Here is a 21,756-nt window from a genome sequence, read left to right as displayed (position 1 = left end):
CTTATGTGAATTAAGCTGTCAAAAATATGTAAGTGCAACAATACAAGAAACTGAATGCCAAACTAAAATGCATTTTTGTACTGAAATTATTTTATTTTTGAAGTTTTAAAATAAAGGTGTTATAACTAACAATCTTATGAGAGAAATATAAAGAGTATCACATTTGTTTTCCACAATATATAAAGTATTGAGAGTTTGTTGGGCAATGCTTATAATGGATAAATTATTTTGGGTACAAATAAATCAATATTCTGCCTTTAGCTGAATCTGGTTGGTCAATGATTACTTTCAGGATTTCCAGTAAGGATTTAGGACTAACAGGAAGTCACTGTTAAATGTCTGAGAATTCCATCAAGCGATAGACTGTTGTAATGAACATCACAGTGTGGTAGCTCACCAAAACTGCCACTAGAAATTTCTCAATAACATCAATGACAATAGCAGACCATATGCAAAAAACTGAAACTATGACTACTGTACTTTACAACAGTAATAAATGTTAATCAAATTTTAAGATTCCTATTTACTTGTTACTACAAAATCCCAAGGGGAACTAGAATTTATAAAATCAGCATCTGATTTCAAGCGAAAGGAACTACAAGTTTTGGACAGGTATAATAAGGTTTGGAGAACTTTTGGTATAAGCCCTGACCCATCTGCTTTAGCATTTTAAAAATACAAAAGGGCAACTTCTATTGCATGCAAAGCTGAAGAAAACAGGAAACATTAAATACTCCTGAGCTTAACCAGTACATATTGTTATTTATTATTTGTGTTTAGAAGAAAAGAGTTGATTTGTGGGCAGGACTTTTTGAAAATAGGCAGGGGAGTCTAGCAAAGTGGGCTTCATTACTGGGCTAGATAAAAAATATGTTCTGTTGATGGTAGTTTGGAAAAGGCTTTAGGACATAAAAAGGTGTTCTTCACTTTGTAATAATAATATTATATTATATAATGATTAATATATAATTGATATAACACATTATTTTATAATAAGTCTTAGAATAAGTCAATTATTATTATTATTTATATAATATTGTTATAGTAGCCAAATGCTTTTGTGTAACAAAAAAAACTGGAATCCATTTATAACACACAGAAGTAGAGGTTACATGAGAATATTTTACTAACAATGAGTCACATTTAGCTACCTTCAAACAAAGACATTGCCAATGGCTGATCTTTGAGCTAACCATGACTCAGACTTTGACACTTTACCTTGCTTTCTATAGAAGGTATACATTTGCATATGAAACAACAAAAGTATACGGTTTACACTTGGTATTTGCCAGCAACTGACGTCATTAGTGCTCTTTAGAAACCTAAAAACCATGACCAGCAACAAAAGGGAAAACGGCTGTTAAAATAAACAAAAATTACTTGCTCGTTTATATAATGTATTGTTGAAATAAAGTGATACTCATACTTAATACTGAGTTTTGTCTGCACGGAGAAAAGGTTAAAATTTGGTTACTTTCCTATGAGAAATACCATAACAAGCTATGCAAATAGAAGAAATAATAAGGAATGATTAATGACACTGATATGACAAGCTTTTATCCCATTTCATACTGCATTGGTAATAGTGCAGAATTTTTTTTATACAGAGGTCTTATTACTGTGGCAATGTGAAATATTTAAACTAGATTTAATAAATAGACATAAATGATATAAATCAAAAACAATATTTAAATATAAAAATATTAAGGAATTGTTTGTAAAGATACAGGATCACTTATTCAGAAAGAAAGATATTCAGAAAGCCCCAAATTACTGGAAGGCCATTTCCCATAAAGTCCATTTTCAGCAAATAACTTAAAATTATTTTAATGATTACTATTATAAAGGAAAAAAAAAAGGGAAAAAAAATTATCCGTTACTTGATGGTAAGTAAGCTGCATGAATCCAAACAATCCCAGTGAATTTATCTAATGTTTAAATGTTTTTTTAAGTAGCCTTAAGCCATTGTGGTCCAAATTAAGGGGAAAAAACCCTTATACCCTTAAAGTTTAAAGTAACACATGCATATAAAAAGTTCTCATATGGAAATAGGTGCGGTCTGCTAAAGATGTATTATGTTAGGTTGTGAGTATTCATATTTGTTTTTTGTCACTGGCATGGTTGAAAAGTCATTGCGTACATTCATTAATTTAGGGATGGTGTTAACCACAGCCAAGGGTTGGTTCGGTAGTTTCAGGAATTGTTCATTCTTCTTATTTATTAGGTTTGTCTCTCTCTCTAACACACTCAAAATGTATAAACCAACTGCTTTAAACACAGAAATAAAAGGAACGTGGTATATAAAGTACTGTTGAACATAACCAAGGAAATGGTCTGTTCACATTAAATAATAATTACTTTAAAGTAATACTGTCATGATTTTCATGGTATACTTTTTATTTCTAAACTACAATATTTACATAGCAAATCCCAATGTTCCTCCCCTCGGTGTGTTGGTCTGGTCTTTTTGCTTGACTTTGATTCTGTTTTGATAAAAGCCCAGTCTGGGTACCCACAAGTTTTCAGAGCTCCTTTCATATGTTCCTTCTCTTTAGCCTCTACATCATTGGGCTAAAACTAAACTGTGGCAACCAATGCAGAGTCCTTATAACACCCAGTTTATATTCCAGAGGGTGGTGGGAATCACACAGCAAGTACTGATCTGTGTGGGTGGGTTTCCTGTATACTTCAATATCCAAGTTCCCCCCCTCTTTGATAACTATTGCACAGTCCAAATATGCCAGTTTGCGGTCTTTCACATCTTCCCTTGTGAACCTGATGTTTTTGTCCACAGAGTTTGTGTGTTCAGTGAAGGCTGGAACCTCACATGCTTTGACCCAGGTGTCATCCACATATCTGAACATATATGCGTAGCATTAACTCTGTAACTTAAAACATTGCTAAATATATGCAAAGTTATCAAAACAAGAAGCTTGATTTACTTTGAGCTAAAGCCATTTTTCAGCTCACATATCTCCTGGAATGCCTGGGACTGGCTGTTATTCTAATGAAGGTGCTAATTGGGCCATCAAGGGATACTATCATGATTTTTATGGTATACTTTTTATTTCTAAATTACACTGTTTACATAGCAAATAATTCAATCTACCATTTACAATTGTATTCTTGAACCAACAAATATATATATTTTTTAGCTGTAATATTGGTGTGTAGGCAGCCATCTCTGTGTATTGTGCCTGATTCTGACTTTTCCAAAGGTGCCAGCACTACACATTAGAACTGCTTTCAGGTAATGTATTGTTTCTCCTGCTCCCATGTAACTGGAGGAGTCCCAAGACAGACAGTATTTCTTACCATTGAGTGCTATCCTGATATCTACTGGGAGCTGCTATCTTGCTACCTTCCTATTGTTCTGCTGATCAGGTGTTGGGTTGGTGATATTACTCCAACTTGTAGCTCAGCAGTAAAGTGTGAATGAAGTTTATCAGAGCACAGGTCACATGGCTGTGGCACCCTGGAAAATAAAAACATATGGCTAGCCCATGTAAAATTTCAAATCTAAATTAAAAAATAAAAAATTTTCAATGCGTTTTGAAAAAAACATGTTTTCCTATGACAGTAAAAAAAAGTCAGTCCTAGTGACAACAATGTTTTTATAAATCTATAATATTTTTATGGGCTACATGGGGGCCCTTACCAAATGCTGAACCTCAAAAGAAACTTGAGCAACAAAGAAGCATAATAACAATGGCCAGCTCATGTAGTGAAGTTCAGGTTTTTTGTTTTTGTTAAAAACATTATTTCCAGTGCCAGTGTGTTTGGTCTTGTCACAGTGATACCTATCCAGCAATTTAGCAAAATAAAATGAAGCAGAAAATTAAAAATTGCTTTAAACCTCTCTTTGGTTAGTGTGTTTCTGTAATAAGCAGCTCATTTTAGAATACAGATTTGTTATTAATAATAAAGACGGCAAGTTGTGAAGCAAGTGATGCAATCAGAGTGGGAAACGGGGAGGTTACTGATTCGAATCCACGGCAAAGTTTTCTAGTATAAAGCATGTGGGTGTGGTGAGATGGATTCTGACGTCTCCTTTTCTTTCTTTCTTTTTCATTCAACATGTTCTAGCACTAAACCAAGTAATGGGAAAACTGATCTGACTACATACAACCTTAGGAAACACTAGAAGGATAAGTATAATTTATGCTGTACAGTCAAACAGCCTAAGGGAAGTTCAACAGTTTAACTCATTGCAGACAAGTATCCCATGTCTGATTAAAAGAACATCTAACTCCTGACACACTGTTAACCACAGCAGTTCCAAACTCACTTAAGCTACAAGCCCTCTAGAGTCCACGTTGACAAATTCTTTAACAAGCCCTGTGGTTACAAGGAAAGATGGTTTCACTCTGAGTCACTGCTGTTCAAACAGTTTACTGGAAATGGAGAGGAGGGGGAATTTTCAGAGAAGTCATGTGATGGGCCAGACAAACCATAACCAGAATAAATTCACTGGAGTCAAAAACAGGTCCTGACAGCAACTGACACCCAGGGAGTGCGTGGCCCCTTAGTCATTAGGATCAGCACAGATTAATTGGGTTTAGGGAGTGTAAGATGAGAAATCTTAGAAGACAGTAGCAGTGACCCATAAGGAGAGGTATAAAGGAGTTGGTAAAAAAAGAAAAATAAAAAACAACTATAGATAAGCATATTTTCTAAAAGTAATGATAAAGACTAAGAAAAAGAAAATGGCTAAACATAAGTAAAAGAAATCTACTAAAAATAAAAATTATTTCATACATGTATACGGTCTCATGAAAACTTCTGGTAAAAAAATGAATATATGGGCCCAGTGGGATGCAGACTGAAATACAGTTGAAATACATATGTTTTCAGAAACAGATAATCAGAGCAGATGTTCTCTAAAGCCATGAAAGTTCAATACATTACACTGCATCATAAAGTGCAAGAAGCCAGCGTGGTGACTGTGTTAGAGACAGCTGGCAACCTCCCTGGGTGTCTGATACGGATTTGTAAGAGGTTGCCGGTAGGTTGTTACACAGTCACATCAGAGGGAGCCCTGTTCAGGGCCTGGAATGCTGCTTCCCTTGCTTCTACATGAGTTAATTAGTTACATGACAGCATTCATCTTATTTACTTTTTTGAATGCTGCTTTCATCTATTTAGAATATTTAAATATGGCTTGTTGCATGTTAATCACGTTTTGCTGGTTTTACAGACAAAACTTTTTACTTTTTGATCATGAATTGTATAGTATCTTGTAGAGTTTATACCATTAATGTCTGGTTTGCACTGTTAACTGTCTGCGTGTAAATTTACATATCTGGCAGCAGAAACCTCATTTACATAAACTGTGATTTCACAGAACTGGAATAAGGAAGATGTGATTTACTTATGTAAAGTTTAAAAAAAAAAACTGGTTACAGATAGTCTTGATCATTCATACTTAGGGGCAGACTTATCAAAACACGAGTTCGAATCCCGAATGGGAAAAATTTGGATCGGAAACGAAAATTTCTGAAGATCGCAAATATCACGAAAATGCTTAAGAAAAAATCGTATTAGTCACAATAATATCGTATTGGCGATCTGAAAGTCACAAAATTTTTGCACCGAACAATTTTAAACATGAGCAAAAGCGATCCGGTTTTCGTGCTAAAAATCCGAAAAAGTCATGCAAGCGGCAAAAAAAGTCATGCAAGGTACGAAAAAGTCACGTAAAATATGATTGGACTGATCAAATGAACGCTCCGAGCGTTCATGGATAAGTAAATGTGCCCCTTAGTGTTATGTGACCTGTGCTATTTTCATAGAGATTAACAATAAATTACTTCATAGCATCATATATCCAGATATGGGACCTGATCCCCAGAATGCTTGATCTCTATACCTTAAGTCTTCTATAAAATAATTTAAACATTAAATAAATAAGGATTGTTTTACCTGCAATAAGGATTAATTATACCTTAGTTGGGATCAAGTACAAACTGCTCTTTTATTATAACATATAAAAAAAGAAATCATTTTTAAAAACCTAAATTATTTGCTTAAAATGCAGTCTGTGGGTGATAGCCTTTCCTTAATTTGTAACTTTCTGGATAGAGAGTTTACAGATAACGGGACAGGTCCTACGCATGCGTACACACACACACACACACATTTTATATAATATATATATATATATATATATATACATACATACACACACATAATATTAATTAACAGCATATTATATTTCCATAAATAGTGCACTATTTTCTTTTGAAGGAAACAGTACCCCTACTTTTGATTCTTTGAAATAAAGGTGTCCACTTTAAGGAAAAGACTGTTTACTTGAAAAATGATTCACTGTGCACACTTTGTCCAAAGGCACTTTCCTCTAAGTACACTAAAGCTTTGCGTAATGTATAGTGTGACTATTCGTCATGTAGTGTTTATTTGTTGCATTTTCCAGGACAGCTATGACAAAGTGCGTAGTAAGTCTAGAGGTGTGGCTGCACTGCATCCATTTTCCATTGACTCCCTTTAAAAAAAAGCAAGAAAATAATTCCTTTTATAAAAGATTTAAGAAAACTGTAAGGTATGCAGTCTTCTTGTTTCAAGTGATTTCTGCTAGAAGCAATCACATCCTTTATGTTTCTTGCTAAATTAGGACTGCAATCTGATAATGTAAAAGATAACAGAAATGATAGACCAACTTTCTGAGAAATGAAAATGAGAAATAAACAAGGTACTGCAGTTAATATGTATATTGCAAAGGATTATACATTAAAATAACTATTTTATACTGGAGAATGAAGTAAGCAAATTTTGAAGCTTCTTTTACATAAATTCACATTTGTGCCAAACATGACTTTTAAGATCAATATTTATAAAAGGGGATTATATTTCATACATTCTTCTGTGTAGACCTTATGAAAACCAAGTTGCCTGTCAGATGCTTATTTGATATCCTATGTAATATGATTTACTTTTTAAGAGTAATATCAAAATATACTAGGAGGTATAATGCAATTATAATGAATCACATTTAAAAAAGTATCAAACGCATAGTTTCTAATTTCCACCAAATAATCAACAAACGAATATGGAACAAAAGCCTAACACTAATCTGAATATTTAAATCTAATAAAAAAAAAATATGAAAAAAAATGCATCAATGGTGACCATAAAATTGTCGCGTTCAGTTATTCAAATGAATAACAGATGAAGTCCGGCTGGACATTTAGGAATCGATTAAATTCTACAAAAATTGCTAGGATTTGGTTGAATCCCAAACGAATTTCTGGATTCCATGCATCCCTAATCCAAAAGAACACAGTGATGGGGAATCTTGGGGAATATCACACTTGGGATCAGTTCATACAAAAAAAACATTTTTTTCTTCTAAAAAAAAAGAATTGCACCAGTATATACTAGGCTGGAAAGCAAATTAAAACAATTCTTGGTATTGTAACAAAATACTGCAACAAAGATGCACCCCCACATGCCATTGCCTTAAGGACTTGGCCAGATACTAATCTTGGCTTGATAGCATAGGCATCCAATTGTTGGCCATGGGTACAAATTAACAGATCAGCCTAAGGACAGTGGCACACCAGAGATAAGTCACCCCGCGACAAATCTTTGTTACCGTGGGCAACTAATCTCCCTGTAATGCCATTCCACCAGCAAGAATGTAAATTGCTGGTGGGATGGCATACGCGCTGCTTCGGTTTCCCAAATTTGCCTTGCAAGGAGCGACACGTATGCCTTCCCACCGACGATTTACTTTCTTGCCGGTGGGATGGCATTTAAAGGAGATTAGTCACCCACAATAGCATAGATTTATCTTGGGCGACTAATCTCCACGTGTGCCATTGTCCTTAAACTTGTTTGTATAGCCGACTTAAAAGCAGTGTATGGCCTGCGTAATAAAACCACCTAAAGATATTTAGTATGACAGCCTCCAACAGATGGCATGAAAAGTTGTGGCTCTTACAGGAAACTGTGAATGGTAGTTGAATGGCTGCTAACTAGTAACAAAATACATTGTACTTAATAATAGAAAATGCTATATTCCTGCACAGATGAACTCTGCATGTGGAACCCAGCAAAATGTACCTGAAATTAACAAGGTCATTAGAACTGGGTAAATAAGTTATGAAAGACATATCAGTCATCTCATAACATAGTTTTACATTTCTTAGGTGTTAAGAAAGTATATAAGTGTACCTAACCTAGCCTTGGCTGTTAGCCAAAGGCAGCATGTTTCCCACTTGAATGTGACTACATGCTGGAAGGGAGCTCTGACCACCATGGCTGTACCTGAGAGCAATATATTTTGTCTGTCACAGACAACCAGTTATGTTTTGCACTAAATTCACAGGAAATGGGAGGGAGGGGAGAAAAGAAGGCAGGGGGAAAAAAAAGAAAGAGGGTCAGAGAAGAATTCAGCACATTCTTCTAGACGACAAGAAGTGATTAATACAGAGCACACTACATATGATTTATATTGCAGCAAGTATTTTAACGAGCTCCACTATCTGGTCACTAAAGAATACAAGACTATATTCAAGGAAATGCTACCAAAACTGGAGCACTATTTGTATTTTAAGCAAGTGCACAAAAGAATACACAAACACATGCAATTATTATCTCAGCTATGGTAACAGACATCCCTAAGGGCAATGGCACATGGGGAGATTAGTCGCCCGCAATAAACCTTCACTATCGCGGGTGACTAATCTCCCCGACATGCCATCCCACCGGCAAGAATGTAAATCACCACTGGGATTGTATACGCATCACTTTGGTCATCCGAAGTTGGCTCACAAGGAAACTTCGGGCGACTTCAGAAAACCGAAGCGGCACATATGCCATTCCACCGGCGATTTACATTCTTGCCGGTGGGATGGCATGTCGGGGAGATTAGTTGCCCGCAATTGTGAAGATTTATGGTGGGGACTAATCTCCTCATGTATCACTACCCTAAAGGAAGGTAGTCCATTAACTGCTGTCACAAAGTGGAAGAGGGAAGCTAAAGACTCCAGAGCCAGAGTAGCCAGGGTGGAAGAAGTAAAGAGGGCAAAGAGAACTAAAGCTGCCCTGCTCTTTTAAAACTGTCACCAGTACTGTAAGGGGCACATTTACTAATCCTCGAATCCGAATGGGAAAAAAACAGATTGGAAACGAAAATTTTGCGATTTTTTTCGTCGCCGTTGCGATTGTTTCGTATTTATCGCGACTTTTTCGGCGCCGTCGCAACTTTATTGTATTTTGCGAAATGTTTTCGTCGCTGTCACAATTTTTTCGTATTGCACTATAGTAAACAGCGGAAAAACCAATCCGAATTTTTTGCGACGCCGGCGAAAAAGTCGCGACAATTCGCGAACAAGTCGTGACGGCGACGAAAAAGTCGCGACAATTCGCAAAAAAAGTTGCAACGGCAACGAAAAAAAAAATCGCAAAAATACCGATCATTACGAAAAAAACGCTTTCAGACGTTCGTGGATTAGTAAATGTGCCCCTTAGGCTTACTGATAGTCTGAACTGGTCCATTTCTTTGAACTATAGAATTAGTGTATTTGTATAAAAAAAGGCTAGCTGCCCATCTTCCATCAATTTGTTGCCAGGGTGAATTTCATCTGATCTTTGGAAAACACAGTTCAGGTGGACATACACTTTCAGATTCTTCTGTAAACAAATGTTCGGATATCGATCGTACTTTTAAATGCAACAATCTAAAACTAGCATTCAGACTGAAATTGTGGGGGATGTTCTGTACATGAAATAGTTGGTAGACACCAATCGTACGAAAGTGTCTTCCTGGAAATGCATTGTAGGTCCCCCAAGGATATTGTCAGATACACAATACATGTGCAGATTTTAGTGTTATCCAACTGAAATTTTCCAACTAAATGACCGATTGCCACAGTACAGAAATTATCATCAGGATGATAATTCTGAGCCTACACACAGTCCAAAACTATTTCATACAATTATATCGGTGCATGTATTGCCAGCTTTACTTGTTATAAGCTTCTCCTTTATGAAACTCCACTAAAACTTCTAAATATGGGAGTAGAAAGTCTGCTCCAACTGCACATGTGCACATTAGTGGAACATAAAATAGACAAAATAGGTAAAATGGGTCAGTTTATACTGATAAACTAAATTATCTTGGTGCAGCAGGAGGGGGAAAAGTGTGAGCTGTAAAACACACAAGGTTCCCTGAACAGAAAGCATCAATAATAGCTGAAACATTTAGTCCAAATTCATGATGGGGTTGTCCAAAAGCATAACTTTTTATGCTTTTAAATGTGATCAGTCCCATCATTTTATCAACCTGGTTTTGTGTTTCAAGGATGTGAACTACAGGTATATTTAGCTCAATTGCTAGTAGATGGTGGGAGTCACTCCAGTTCATAAACAGTATGTTAAGGGGGATTTAAACAAAACATAGGGGCCGATTCATTAAAACACGAGTTCGAATCCCGAATGGGAAAAATTCGGATTGGATACGATAATTTCTGAAGATTGCAAATATCACGAAAATGCTTACGAAAAAATCGTATTAGTCACGATAATATCGTATTGGCGATCTGAAAGTCACAAAATTTTCGTATCGAAGATTGTAAACAGCGGCAGAACCTTTCTGAATTTTTGCGCGCAAGCGTACAAAAAAGTTGTGCGGGCGTACGAAAAAGTCGCACACGCGTGAAAAAATTGGCAAAAATACGCTCAGAACATTCAAATGAACGGTCCGAGCATTCGTGCCTTAATAAACCTCCCCCATAAAGTGGTTTAAAATTCCTTAGAGTGGTCTTGAGAACTGTTTTTTTTCTGAGATTCTGGAAGTCCTGTTTTCTGAGATATTAGCAGTTTTAAACAGTTCTATACTGCTAGACAGGCTTTGCTCAACAGCTCTTTTTAAGCCCCATAGGGTCTATGCACTTCCTGTATTCATTTTAAGGAAAACTGTACCTCCAGAATAAATACTGAACAAACACATATAATATTAAGTATTAAAGAATCTTACCAAACTGGAATATATATCAGTAAATATTGCCCTTTTACATCTTTATCTTGAGTCACCATTTTGTGATGGTCTGTGTGCTCCCTCAGAGATCACCTGACAGGAAATAATGCAGCTCTAACTAACAGGAAGAAGTGTGGGAGCAAAAGACAGAACTTAGTCCATTAATTAGATGAAGTGACTTAACATGTATGTGTGCCATTGGTCTGTTTGTGTGAACCTTGAATCATAAGATGCCAGGGGGGGCAGCCCTTAGTACTTAAAATGGCAAATTTCTATATAGGATTACCCAATGGCACATACCACAGAAAAAGTATATTTTTTATAAAAATGGTTGATTTAGATGAAGCAAGGTTTTACATATCAGCTGTTTAATGCAATATATAATTTTATAGAAACCTGCATTGTTTGGGGTTATAGTTTTTCTTTAATCCTATGATGACTTTCAATTGCAGTCTAAAAATGCAAATATCATAGAAACCAATAGAAAATTAATGCAAACTGCAAAAATACTCAGAGAAAGTTTATATCAATTCATTTTTTTTGGTTTAGATGCCCTTTAGGCTAATGTCCCACACAGAGATTAGTCCCACACAGAGATTAGTCCCCCATGATAGATCTCTGCAAATAAGGGAATTGCTGGTAGAAAGGCCTTCGCCTTTCCAATTTGCGTGAAGTTGCCTGCAGGAAGAATCTTTGCGCGACTTTGGAAAACCGAAGGGTCAGATTAACTTATTTTCGTATTTTGTTTGTTTTCATGAATCTGACCTTTTTTTTTTAGCTAAAAACAGTGTATTTTACTAATTACTCAAAAACACAATTTTTCCATAATTTATCATTTGCAAAAAACATGAAAAACACTAATACAAAACTAAGCGAATTAAAAGTTGGCAAGGTCATTCGTAAGTGAATGGGGGTATGCGGAAATGCACTTTAATAGACTTTTATTCAGAGCATCTCTCATAAGGAACAGGCATGTTTTCTTACCATCGTGTGGTATGTGCACTATAGTGTAGAAAGAATCCTGCTGTGGATTTCCACATAAGTCTAACTATCAAGATGCTAACTATAAATAATCTGAAAATATATTTATTCATTTATGATCCCTAAATTTACTGAAACTTGTAAAGTGTAAAACCCAGAAACGTTGTCTGTCATAATAATTCTGTATCGAATGCAAGAGTAAACAGGATAAGAAGGATAACACAGACAAAGCTGGAACGAATCCAGCTAATGTGGTTGGTGGAAATGATTTTGGCAGGGCAATACTGAAGACTAATTTTATATATAAACAGTTGCCATTTAATAACAAGGCATACAGTAACAGCCTGTCAAAACACTGTTATGTCTGCACGTGAGTTGCACTAGAAAACACTTTCTTTAAAGATACGCGTTTCAAAATGCACTCTTCCTCTTCGCACTTCCGTATAGGCGCTACTGTGCCTACTGATGCAAGTGAACCCTAGCACTACCACCACCTCTTTACAAGATGGTAGCTCCAGGGTTCCCTCAGTGTTCTGCACTAATAGACGCATCATAATTATGCCAAAGGAATAGTGTGCACATGTCATTTGCATGCCAAACACCATAAATGACACCAGACAGACTTTGCCAGATGCAAAAAGCAGGACTCTTTGTGTTAAACAAATGGAACTCCTAGAATGGAGTGCAAAGAGTTGTACCACACTGTGCAACAGAGCAGCATGCATTAGCCGGCGCAATGTCCCTTCTTCAGAACATGCAAGCTAGAAAGAACAGAGTGAAACAAGGTGTCGAGGAGACCCCTATGTACAACATGCCTATGGCAGGAACTAAGCACAGTGCTTCCTTGTGCTTCAGAATAATGAGATCTGCATAATGAGTTATATGTTCAAATCTGGGTGAGGTGCAAAGCAAAAAAACGACATTAACAGGGTCAGGTGCAAAAACGTACTACATAGAGCTCTGAAGGCTGCATTTCTGTGGCCCTTGGCTCTTGCACCTAGCCCTTTGAAAAAAGGCATAGTATGTTTTTTCATTACTAATAAATACTTACATAGACACTAAAAATAACAAGTGCAAATTATTTGTTGTTCTTACCTGTGCAGTCTGGGCATGTTCAAGCATTTCTTCAAATTCTGCATATTCTTCATCATCTGTTTCTACTCCGGAAAGCCGAGCTGCTCTGGCCATAAAATATGGAGGTAATTCTCCAATGGCTGTGCCAGCTCCCTAAACACAAGTGAAAATAAAACGAATAATTAGAAGAGAAAAAATATATTTGTTGGTGGTGTGGTATATTTTACTAAATACTGGAGATAACATAATAGAAGGAAGTGTACGACCATTGATGTTTCTTTGGAGCCAGGGGCTTGGTCACTGGAAACAAAGCAAGTTCTACAACTACACCATTGTTTAGGAAATGCAATAAACACAAGTATGCAGAATCTAGAATTCAGTGCAGTGAGACAAAAATGGTCAATGCACACTGCAAACACTGGCAAAAAAAAGGGTCCAAAATGACCCATCTAACTCTCAAGGAGCAAAGTGCTGCCCCCACCCATGGCCATTTGGATCCCACTGTGCGTCAGAAGTGACATGTTCCACAACAGACTGATTAAATGCTGCTGTAAATCTGCTTAGAAATAACTGCCACCTCTGAAAAGATGGCAGACTTCTGCCCACCGTGGGGGAATGCACAATGCTGCAGAACATGTTCTGTGCATTTCAGTCAGCGCAAAGCAGTTTTCAAGATGCTAAGCCTTTATAAATGGGCCTCCATAATCTCTCCAAGTGGATGTGCTCCTTCTTAGTGACAGCAGGCAAGCCATAAACATGAGAAAATTGTGATTCTTCTGATCTGGAAAGCTGCCAGACAACAGCAGGAAGCAGGTTGCATGTTATAACAAACATTTTAAGTAATGTTATTACTGTACTCCAGAAGACATGACAATGCTATCAAACTGATCAGAACTAGTCTGTTCAGTTCTCTTGGCCATTTTATGCTGTGATAATGAATCTTTCTGTCTTTTTCAGTGTAAAGCTTATTGACAAAACTGAGTGACCTATCAATTCTCTGTATGCCAATAATATAAATCAGTGAGGCGCAAAAATATAGAGCATTTACCCTTATTCCTTCTCTGCCATAAACCTAAGGTCCTTCACCACTACTGGTACATAAACTGAACAGTAGAGCTTAATAAAATGACGATGTACAATGTAATGTTGTGGACATTGATCAGGTAGTGGGCTGATTATCACATATACTCCATATTTGAGGGCAAATTAAAATGGATGCAGAGTATTCTATAGAGCCTATTGACAGGCTAGCCAGCGTAAATAAAACACTATAAGGCAATGCACAGCCTGCAAGTCTCCAGTAGGGCAGACCTATGTTAACTTATAGCAAGCGCACATAAATTTGCCATTTATTTTAACTTGTGCCAGATCTAAGAAACAACCCCATACATTATTGGTGTGATCACAAAGCCAAAAGTTGCTGTCAACATGTCTTGCAGGGTTCCCTGAAGGCAAAGGGAAATGTTAACATGCAACACAGTATTTGTAATAGTTCACTAATGGTCAGTGTCATTAATTTATTTCTACAAGAGGGCCTCTGTAAAAAAAAAAAATGCATTTAATGTTTGTAAAGCCAGGCTATATAGACAAGGTACCTGTACCTGAAGACAAATATGCTGTATACACTAATACAGGCAGAGGTGGGCCAAGCCGGCCAGCCACCTCACCCCCACTGCTGCTCCCCTTTTAAACAATAAAAGCCCAATAGCACTGTTATGTCACCATAAAAGATTAATTATATCTTAGTTGGGATCAAGTACAAGGAACTGTTTTATTGCTTCAAGGAAACAGGAAATCAATTTTAAAAATGATAATTGTTTGATTAAAAGTGAGTCGGCCTTTCTATAATTCTGAGCTTTCTGGATAACGGGTGTCCGGATAACACATCCCTATACTAATAATATATATATATTAAGGGCAAGGGCACACAGCATAAGTGCAGGCTGACAAGCCACCACTACGCTTAAAAAATCTTCTAGTTGTGCCTACAGCCAGAAGCACCCAATCCCCCCTGTTGCAGGCACACGCAGCTGATATCCGCCAACAAATGCAAGACTTGTTGCTTGTTGGCAGATACTGGCTATGTGTGTCCACATCCAGGCAGATTTAATGCTTCTGGGTGCAGGCACAACTAAAAGCATAGGGGCGAATTGTCAGCCTGTGCTAATCCGCAGGCAGAAAAACCGCCCCATGTGCTCTTGCCTTAACTTAAGGGATGGCTGTGTTTTTTTTGTACAGTGTTTTTCGTCTTTTGTACAGACACATCATTAATCTGCTGTGTTAAGAAATTTGCTTCCAGCATATTTTGTAACAGTCAGATAATAAATATTTACAATCAGGGGTCATAAATTCCTTTAAAGTGAAAGCTGTATTTTGTTAGAGAAAACTGTTGCTTTCTATCAACAATACACACTTAAAGGAGAAGGAAAAGCTAAGTCACTGGGGGATGCCAAAATGTTAGGCACCCCCCAGTGATTTTAATTGCTTACTTTTTACCCCGGGCTGGTGCTCCTGTGAGAAGAAGACCACACAAGCCCAGGGTACCTGCGAGCGAATGTCTCCTCTTCCTTTTTCTGTTTTTGTGCACTTGTACATGCGCAGTAGAGTAGAGTGAAAAGCCAAACTTTAACAAAAACAAAAGTCGCTTTTTCACTCTACTGCACATGCGCAGGCCCCGGCATTCAGAAGATAGAAGACATAAGGAAGAGGAATGTGTGAAAACAGATATTCTTTCCAAAGGTTTGGGAAAATTTGGAAACAGGGACCTATGCTACATTACTTAACAGTGGTGTAACTACCAGAGGATGCAGTGGTTGCATCCGCTTTACCTAGGGGTCATTCAAGTATGGAGGATGGCAAGTACTAATATGAGTGCAGGTGTAAAGCCAAGTGAAAATGTTGCAAGAGTGACTGGAGTTTATCAGAGCACAAGTCACATGGCTGAGGGCACTTTGGAAACAAAGAACTTGGCAAGCCTCTCATCACATTTCAAAATTAAATATAAAATAATCTTGTTTGCTCTTTTGAAAAAATGTATTTCAGTGCAGGATTGTAAAGGATTGCTATTAACTGATGTGTTTTTATAAAAAAAAAAACATAGTTTCCCATTAGCCTTTAAGGTTAATGCCACACAGGACTTATTCTTGGCCAGTAGGTAAACATAGGTTGAGATCCAGCCATCTCATGTGTCTGCACCCGAACCCACTGCGCTGGCACACGGAGTGGCCTTTGGCATGGAAACATGTGAGTATGCATTTCAGTGCTAAAATGCACGCCGCGTGCCTGCACCCGGTTCAATGCAGTGGCTCTGGGTGCAGACACATGTGAGAGCGGAGTGGCCAATTATGTGCTTAATCACAAGCCAAGAATCGTCCTTGTGTGACAGTATCCTAAAGTCAGCTGTTGCTACATAATAAGTTTAATTCAATGTAAAAGACCAGAGCCTGCACCTGGATTACTGAGCTGCCTGACAAACAATAGAAAGAAGAAAAATTAAAAAAAAATAGAAAGTGGCAGAAAAAAATGTGTGTGTACCACTTGAAAATGTAAACTAAAAATAAAATTTGGAAGGTGATCAACCCCTTTAAGGTACAGGGCTCCCCTACACCCCAGTGTGATGTTTGATATGCCAAGCAAGGCACAACAGGCACAAACGCTCCTTTAGGGTGATGCAGGTAGGCTGTAACTATTATTTGAACAATTTAAATTATTTCTTTCTATTCTGAGCATTTATCTACCATAAAAATGTAAGCAAAAACATTCTGAGTAAATTGCATTACACTCACTTTCAAAATGGTATTCCAAAAGGGGGCTCAAAACATGATACTAATCTAATTTGTATACTTTGGTCACAAAAGATATGACAAGATATCAACAACACTATATTGCCAATATATAAGACATTTGCATGCCAAAAACTTTTAAGACTGTTGCTGCTTTAATAGCTTCTACTCTTCTTCAGCCACAAGACCATTCTTAAGGATGGGCATTCATTTTAGGAATAAGGCCTGCCTCACGGTCAGTGTTCTAATGAATCCCACAGAAGTTCAGTTGGGTTAAGGTCTAGGTACTGTGCAGGAAATCTAAACAAAAAATGTTAATAGACTTTGATTTGTGTGATAGCAATATTGAGCTGACACAAGAAAATGCCTTCCTCGGACTACTATGTAGGAAGCACAGAATTGTCTTTGGCCTTAGCTTTGAATTCAATGGAACAGGGTCCCTAAGCCAAATTATGGAAAACAGCACCAGATAATTTGGCCCCTTTAATAAACTGCAATTTGCATAAATTCAAGGTTTAACATTTAAAAATAAGCATGCTACATATTTGTAAATAGAAAGTTGTAAAGAATTTCTAAATAACATGGATTTAACATGTACTCAATGTAATTAGTTTGATAGTGCACAGATATTATGCTTAGTTGCTGTAGGTGTTATGTGTGTTAATAAGGTTGACATTTAGGTATCTTAATGTTTTCCTTAATTATCTTTCAGTTGGTTTTAGCCATGGTTAAAATGTTAAAAATGCATACAAAACAATAGAATTAGCATTGAGTATTTATCATGCCTAATTATCCTATGATCTAATTATCTTGAGGGTTTTGTCAGTGTGTTCTGACAAAAGGACCACATTGTCTCCCTTACTGGATTTCTCATACTCTCAGATTTCTTATTACTACATCATCCTGTGTTTTAGTCTCGCTTAAGATGCTGAGTCATAACCTGAAAGGTTAGAAGTATTTGAATTACAGTATCTAGTAGAAATAAATCTAAAGCAACTGAGCTTTCTTCTTTAGTTCAACTGAGTGGACAAAGAATACAAGCAACAAGCTTTGAAATTTTGTGGAAACCCAGACTGGACCTTTGTAAAAACAACATCAAGGTCAAGCTAAAACCAGACCAACTAACAGAGGTTAGGCACATAGTATGCAAAGCATCATACCCCTCCCATATATGGTACCAAAAAACCAAGCAATACCCTTAGACAAAAGCTGGTAAACCCAAATTACCCAACATGAAAAACACATGAAAAATAATGTGGTCTATGCTGTCTTGGGTAGTGAAAAGGGCATGGATCTATAATATTGGGGAGACAAAACAACCGCTGAGTAAGAGGGGATCTAACAAAAGGGCTAACTTCTTAGGACAAAGGAAAAGAGGCATTCCTTTGAGGACAGCAATTTCAGGTTTAAGTTAATGCATTGCCAATGTTCTTGTAAAAGTCTTTACAGTATGACTAAAACTGGGAATGCATTTTTATTAAAATTAGTATTTAGATTGTAATTAGTCTACTTCATGCAACAAACAATCTCTACAAGTTTAGCCATTGTTTATTGTGTTGTAATGTAACTAATAAATTGCATTTTTCAAAATATTATGATTTCTAAAATTAAAAGGTCCAAGTACACCCAAGGTTACAATGAGGAGTGAGAGAACGTAGTTTTCAAAATGATCTTGAGATACATATTCTGCTTACTCAGATAATACCAGAGACATCTTTAATGCCCCAAGTGACCAATACATTGGTTTATGCAGTGGTAATCATGTTTAAACACATACAAAGACATTACACGTGTTACATGTGAACAATATGTATTTCTAAACAATAAGTAGATTTAATGCTGTGCCCTCAACTTTAACTTTGTGCGTAAGCATACATCTCCCATTGCCAAATTCTGAGCAAAGCTTCCATATATTCATGGCTGACCCAAGCATGTGAATAAACACGTATGCAAGTTCCCCTAAACAGAATATTATGTTTATTTTTTTAACTAAACATTAATAGTGCAATAAACCTATTTATAAATCAAAATCAATTTCTCTAACATTATAACTCTAACATATATTACTCGCTCGCAGTCTGTTAAGCTGTACCCCAGGGCAACCATATTAATCACTGCAAAAAGTTAACAGAAATGTAAACTTTCCATTTAATTTAGCTAATTGTGAAAAAATAGCCATTTTTACCCACTTAAATTTCCAGCTGGTAAATTAAATTATTTTGTAGAATAGAACCCTTATTTTTCTTTCCTTAAAAATAATGACAATTACTACAATATGGCATATATTATACAGAATATATTTAGAATGACAATTAAACTATTATATGGACAAATTATAAATTAAATCCACCCAATAATCCTAACTGAGCATTTCTAAGATACAGTGACCACTGATTACCTAAAACTTGGTTTCAAAAATATCTTACTGGCTATGACTCAAACTTTACGGGATATTAAACATAATAATGCAGTAACTAGGGTATTTGAAAAGGCAAGCAACATCTATACAAACAGATAAGGAAAGCAACATTTTGTTCTGTAGAATTCATGAGCAAGAGTGCTTTGTGGCACAGGGGGTTCAAAACGGATAATAATTCCCATGTTCTCCCAGTGTGATTTAAAATTTACCCTCCCAACTGGTATGTAATATTTTTGTTCTTATATATAAACTAAGACAATAATAGATTGTGGACAATACATACTACCAGCGCTGATAACTAGTATACTAATGCTCCAAACAAAGACAAAAGAGATGCTTCACCCATGGCCACCCATACTCCACTTAGTATTTTGATTTGGCCAGCTGTAGGGAGCTGCCTGATTAGGCTGCAGCTGAGCAGTAAATAAAAGGGCTGTGTGATTACACAGGGGAGAGTTGAAGTTGATTCTTGACTCAGAGGGTCACTCTCAGAGCGGGGCACAGAGCAGGAAGGCTGCCTACCTGTGTTAGGAATTCCCACAGGTGCTGGGGGTGCCTCCTGCCACTGCAAGGAGCAGAGGGAGCGGTAACCAAGTGAGGAGTCACCAGAGAAGTGCCAGGACTCACTGAGTAAGGTCTCTCAGAGTGGGGCACAGGGCAGGAAGGTTGCCTGCCTGTGTTAGGAACTCCCAGAGGAGCTGGGGGTGCCTCCTGCCACTGCAAGGAGCAGAGGGAAACGTGACCAGGCGGATGAGAGCTGAAAAGAGTCAGCAAGGCTTAAGGTGAAGCCTGAGTGTTACTCTGGAAGGTGAGAGCCCTGAAGAAGGGACAAACAATAATCCTGAACTGTATGTTGATGAACTGTCTTATGTTGATGTTGGGAATAACTGGCCCTAAATAAACCTGTGTTTTGCCTGAAGATGTGGTGTCCCTGTCTCTTATGCTCCAGATCCTCTGCATGCCTGCCTACCATTGCTAATTCCCCCAAAATTGCGTGTACAGGCAGTCAGCATGTCACACTACTTTGAACTTTTTATACCACTACAGATATCAAACTCTTAATATGGTGCCAATTTTTCCTATCTGTTTTTATTTTGTGTGCTTTGAGTTAAGGAAATATGAGAGGAAAAAAAGAAGCCATTAGATACACAGTCAACTCATCTGCATTTTTTATGAGTCACCCTGGCAATCCATAAATTATGGCAAATGCCAGAGAGGCTACTATAAAATGCAATTCATAGAAACTATTTATTGGGCCTGATGAGGTTGTTCAGGACTCACTGAAATAGCATGTCCTATTTTGAATCTCAATTCAGCCTCTTCCCCATCACCTGGTCCCCTACAGTAATTTGCACCCGAATCTTCACATCTTTCCACCAATAAAATACATAGATGTGTCAGAACAGAGAACAGAGACATGGCTGGGGGTAGAGCAGGCATGGTCAATACACACCTGGATTTTGGTTAGCGTCTCTGGTTGCAAAATGTTTGCAACTTTTTTTTGCCTAAATTTTTCTTCCCATTCTTTTCCTTCTGGCCCCTTTTTAAACCAGAATTGAACAGAAATTTTCAGTCCTTTGGAACTTCGATCTTGGCAGTATTAATTCTGGAATTGACAAGCCAAGATGTTGGAGCTGAACATACCTGTGGGGTGAAGCACAGCACCCAGGGAGGTGGGGTGGGAAGTCAGACAAGCAACTGACATCATCCAGGATGAAGCTAAGGAATAATTATATCATATTGGCCAAGCACACTGAACTGGAAGGGATCAGTACACTTTTTGATCACTATAATAATAAGGTAATGGTCCTTTCAGTTTTAAGAGTTAAGTCCAAAACAAGCTGCTTACAGAATAAAAACATTTTTTAAATCTAATAAGCAACTTCAGGGTAAAAAAGTGAAAAAAATATTGAAAAAGCCACAAAAGTAAAAGAAATTACTCATTCACAAACAGTGGAAACTTGACCAAGTATGTTCTTCACTTCAACATTTACTGGCTTAGTTGATGTAAAAACACAGAGCCCACGCAAGGACAAACATAACCAAAAAATGTCTAATACATTTGAACTGGATGACGGATGCTATTAAAAATAAACCAGTCTGGCAAATTAGAATTTATCAGAAATATAATTCCCAGAGATTTTCCACGCCATTAAATCGATTCCCTGAATAAGTTGCATAAATGTCTGCACATGCTTGCCTGCTTTACCAATCCACCTGGGAAGCAATCCCACTAAAACTGATTAGTAAACATTAAAAAAAATTATGCTGACCAAGGGTCCAATTTAGTTTCTCATCTAGCCATAAATGCAACAGCCGCCAAATCTAAATGGAGAGACTTGCTGAGAAATCACAGCTTTTTGGACGTTCATGTGTGGCCACTTTTGCCCTCCTATGAGACTTATTATCCTGCAGGACGTTCCGTAGGATCTGGATATCAATATCTATCTGCAACAGCTTCTTCAGACTATGTCCATATGGACACATTAATTAGTATTGGT

At 37.1% G+C, this 21,756-nt stretch overlaps 1 protein-coding gene across 2 annotated transcripts in view; it reads right to left on the bottom strand.

Moving 5' to 3' along the window:
• The window catches only part of vmp1 (vacuole membrane protein 1), a 109,843-nt gene that overhangs the window by 47,039 nt on the left and 41,048 nt on the right, over nt 1-21,756 (bottom strand). For both annotated transcript variants that reach the window (XM_031895884.1, NM_001007876.1), the window contains 1 exon segment: nt 13,076-13,207. In XM_031895884.1, the coding sequence (XP_031751744.1) occupies nt 13,076-13,207 (132 nt within the window).

This window comes from Xenopus tropicalis, chromosome 2 (genome assembly GCF_000004195.4).
Source record: "Xenopus tropicalis strain Nigerian chromosome 2, UCB_Xtro_10.0, whole genome shotgun sequence".
NCBI lineage: Eukaryota > Metazoa > Chordata > Amphibia > Anura > Pipidae > Xenopus > Xenopus tropicalis.
Note: the sequence above shows the minus strand (reverse complement) of the source record. Positions and strands in the feature narration are given on the sequence as shown.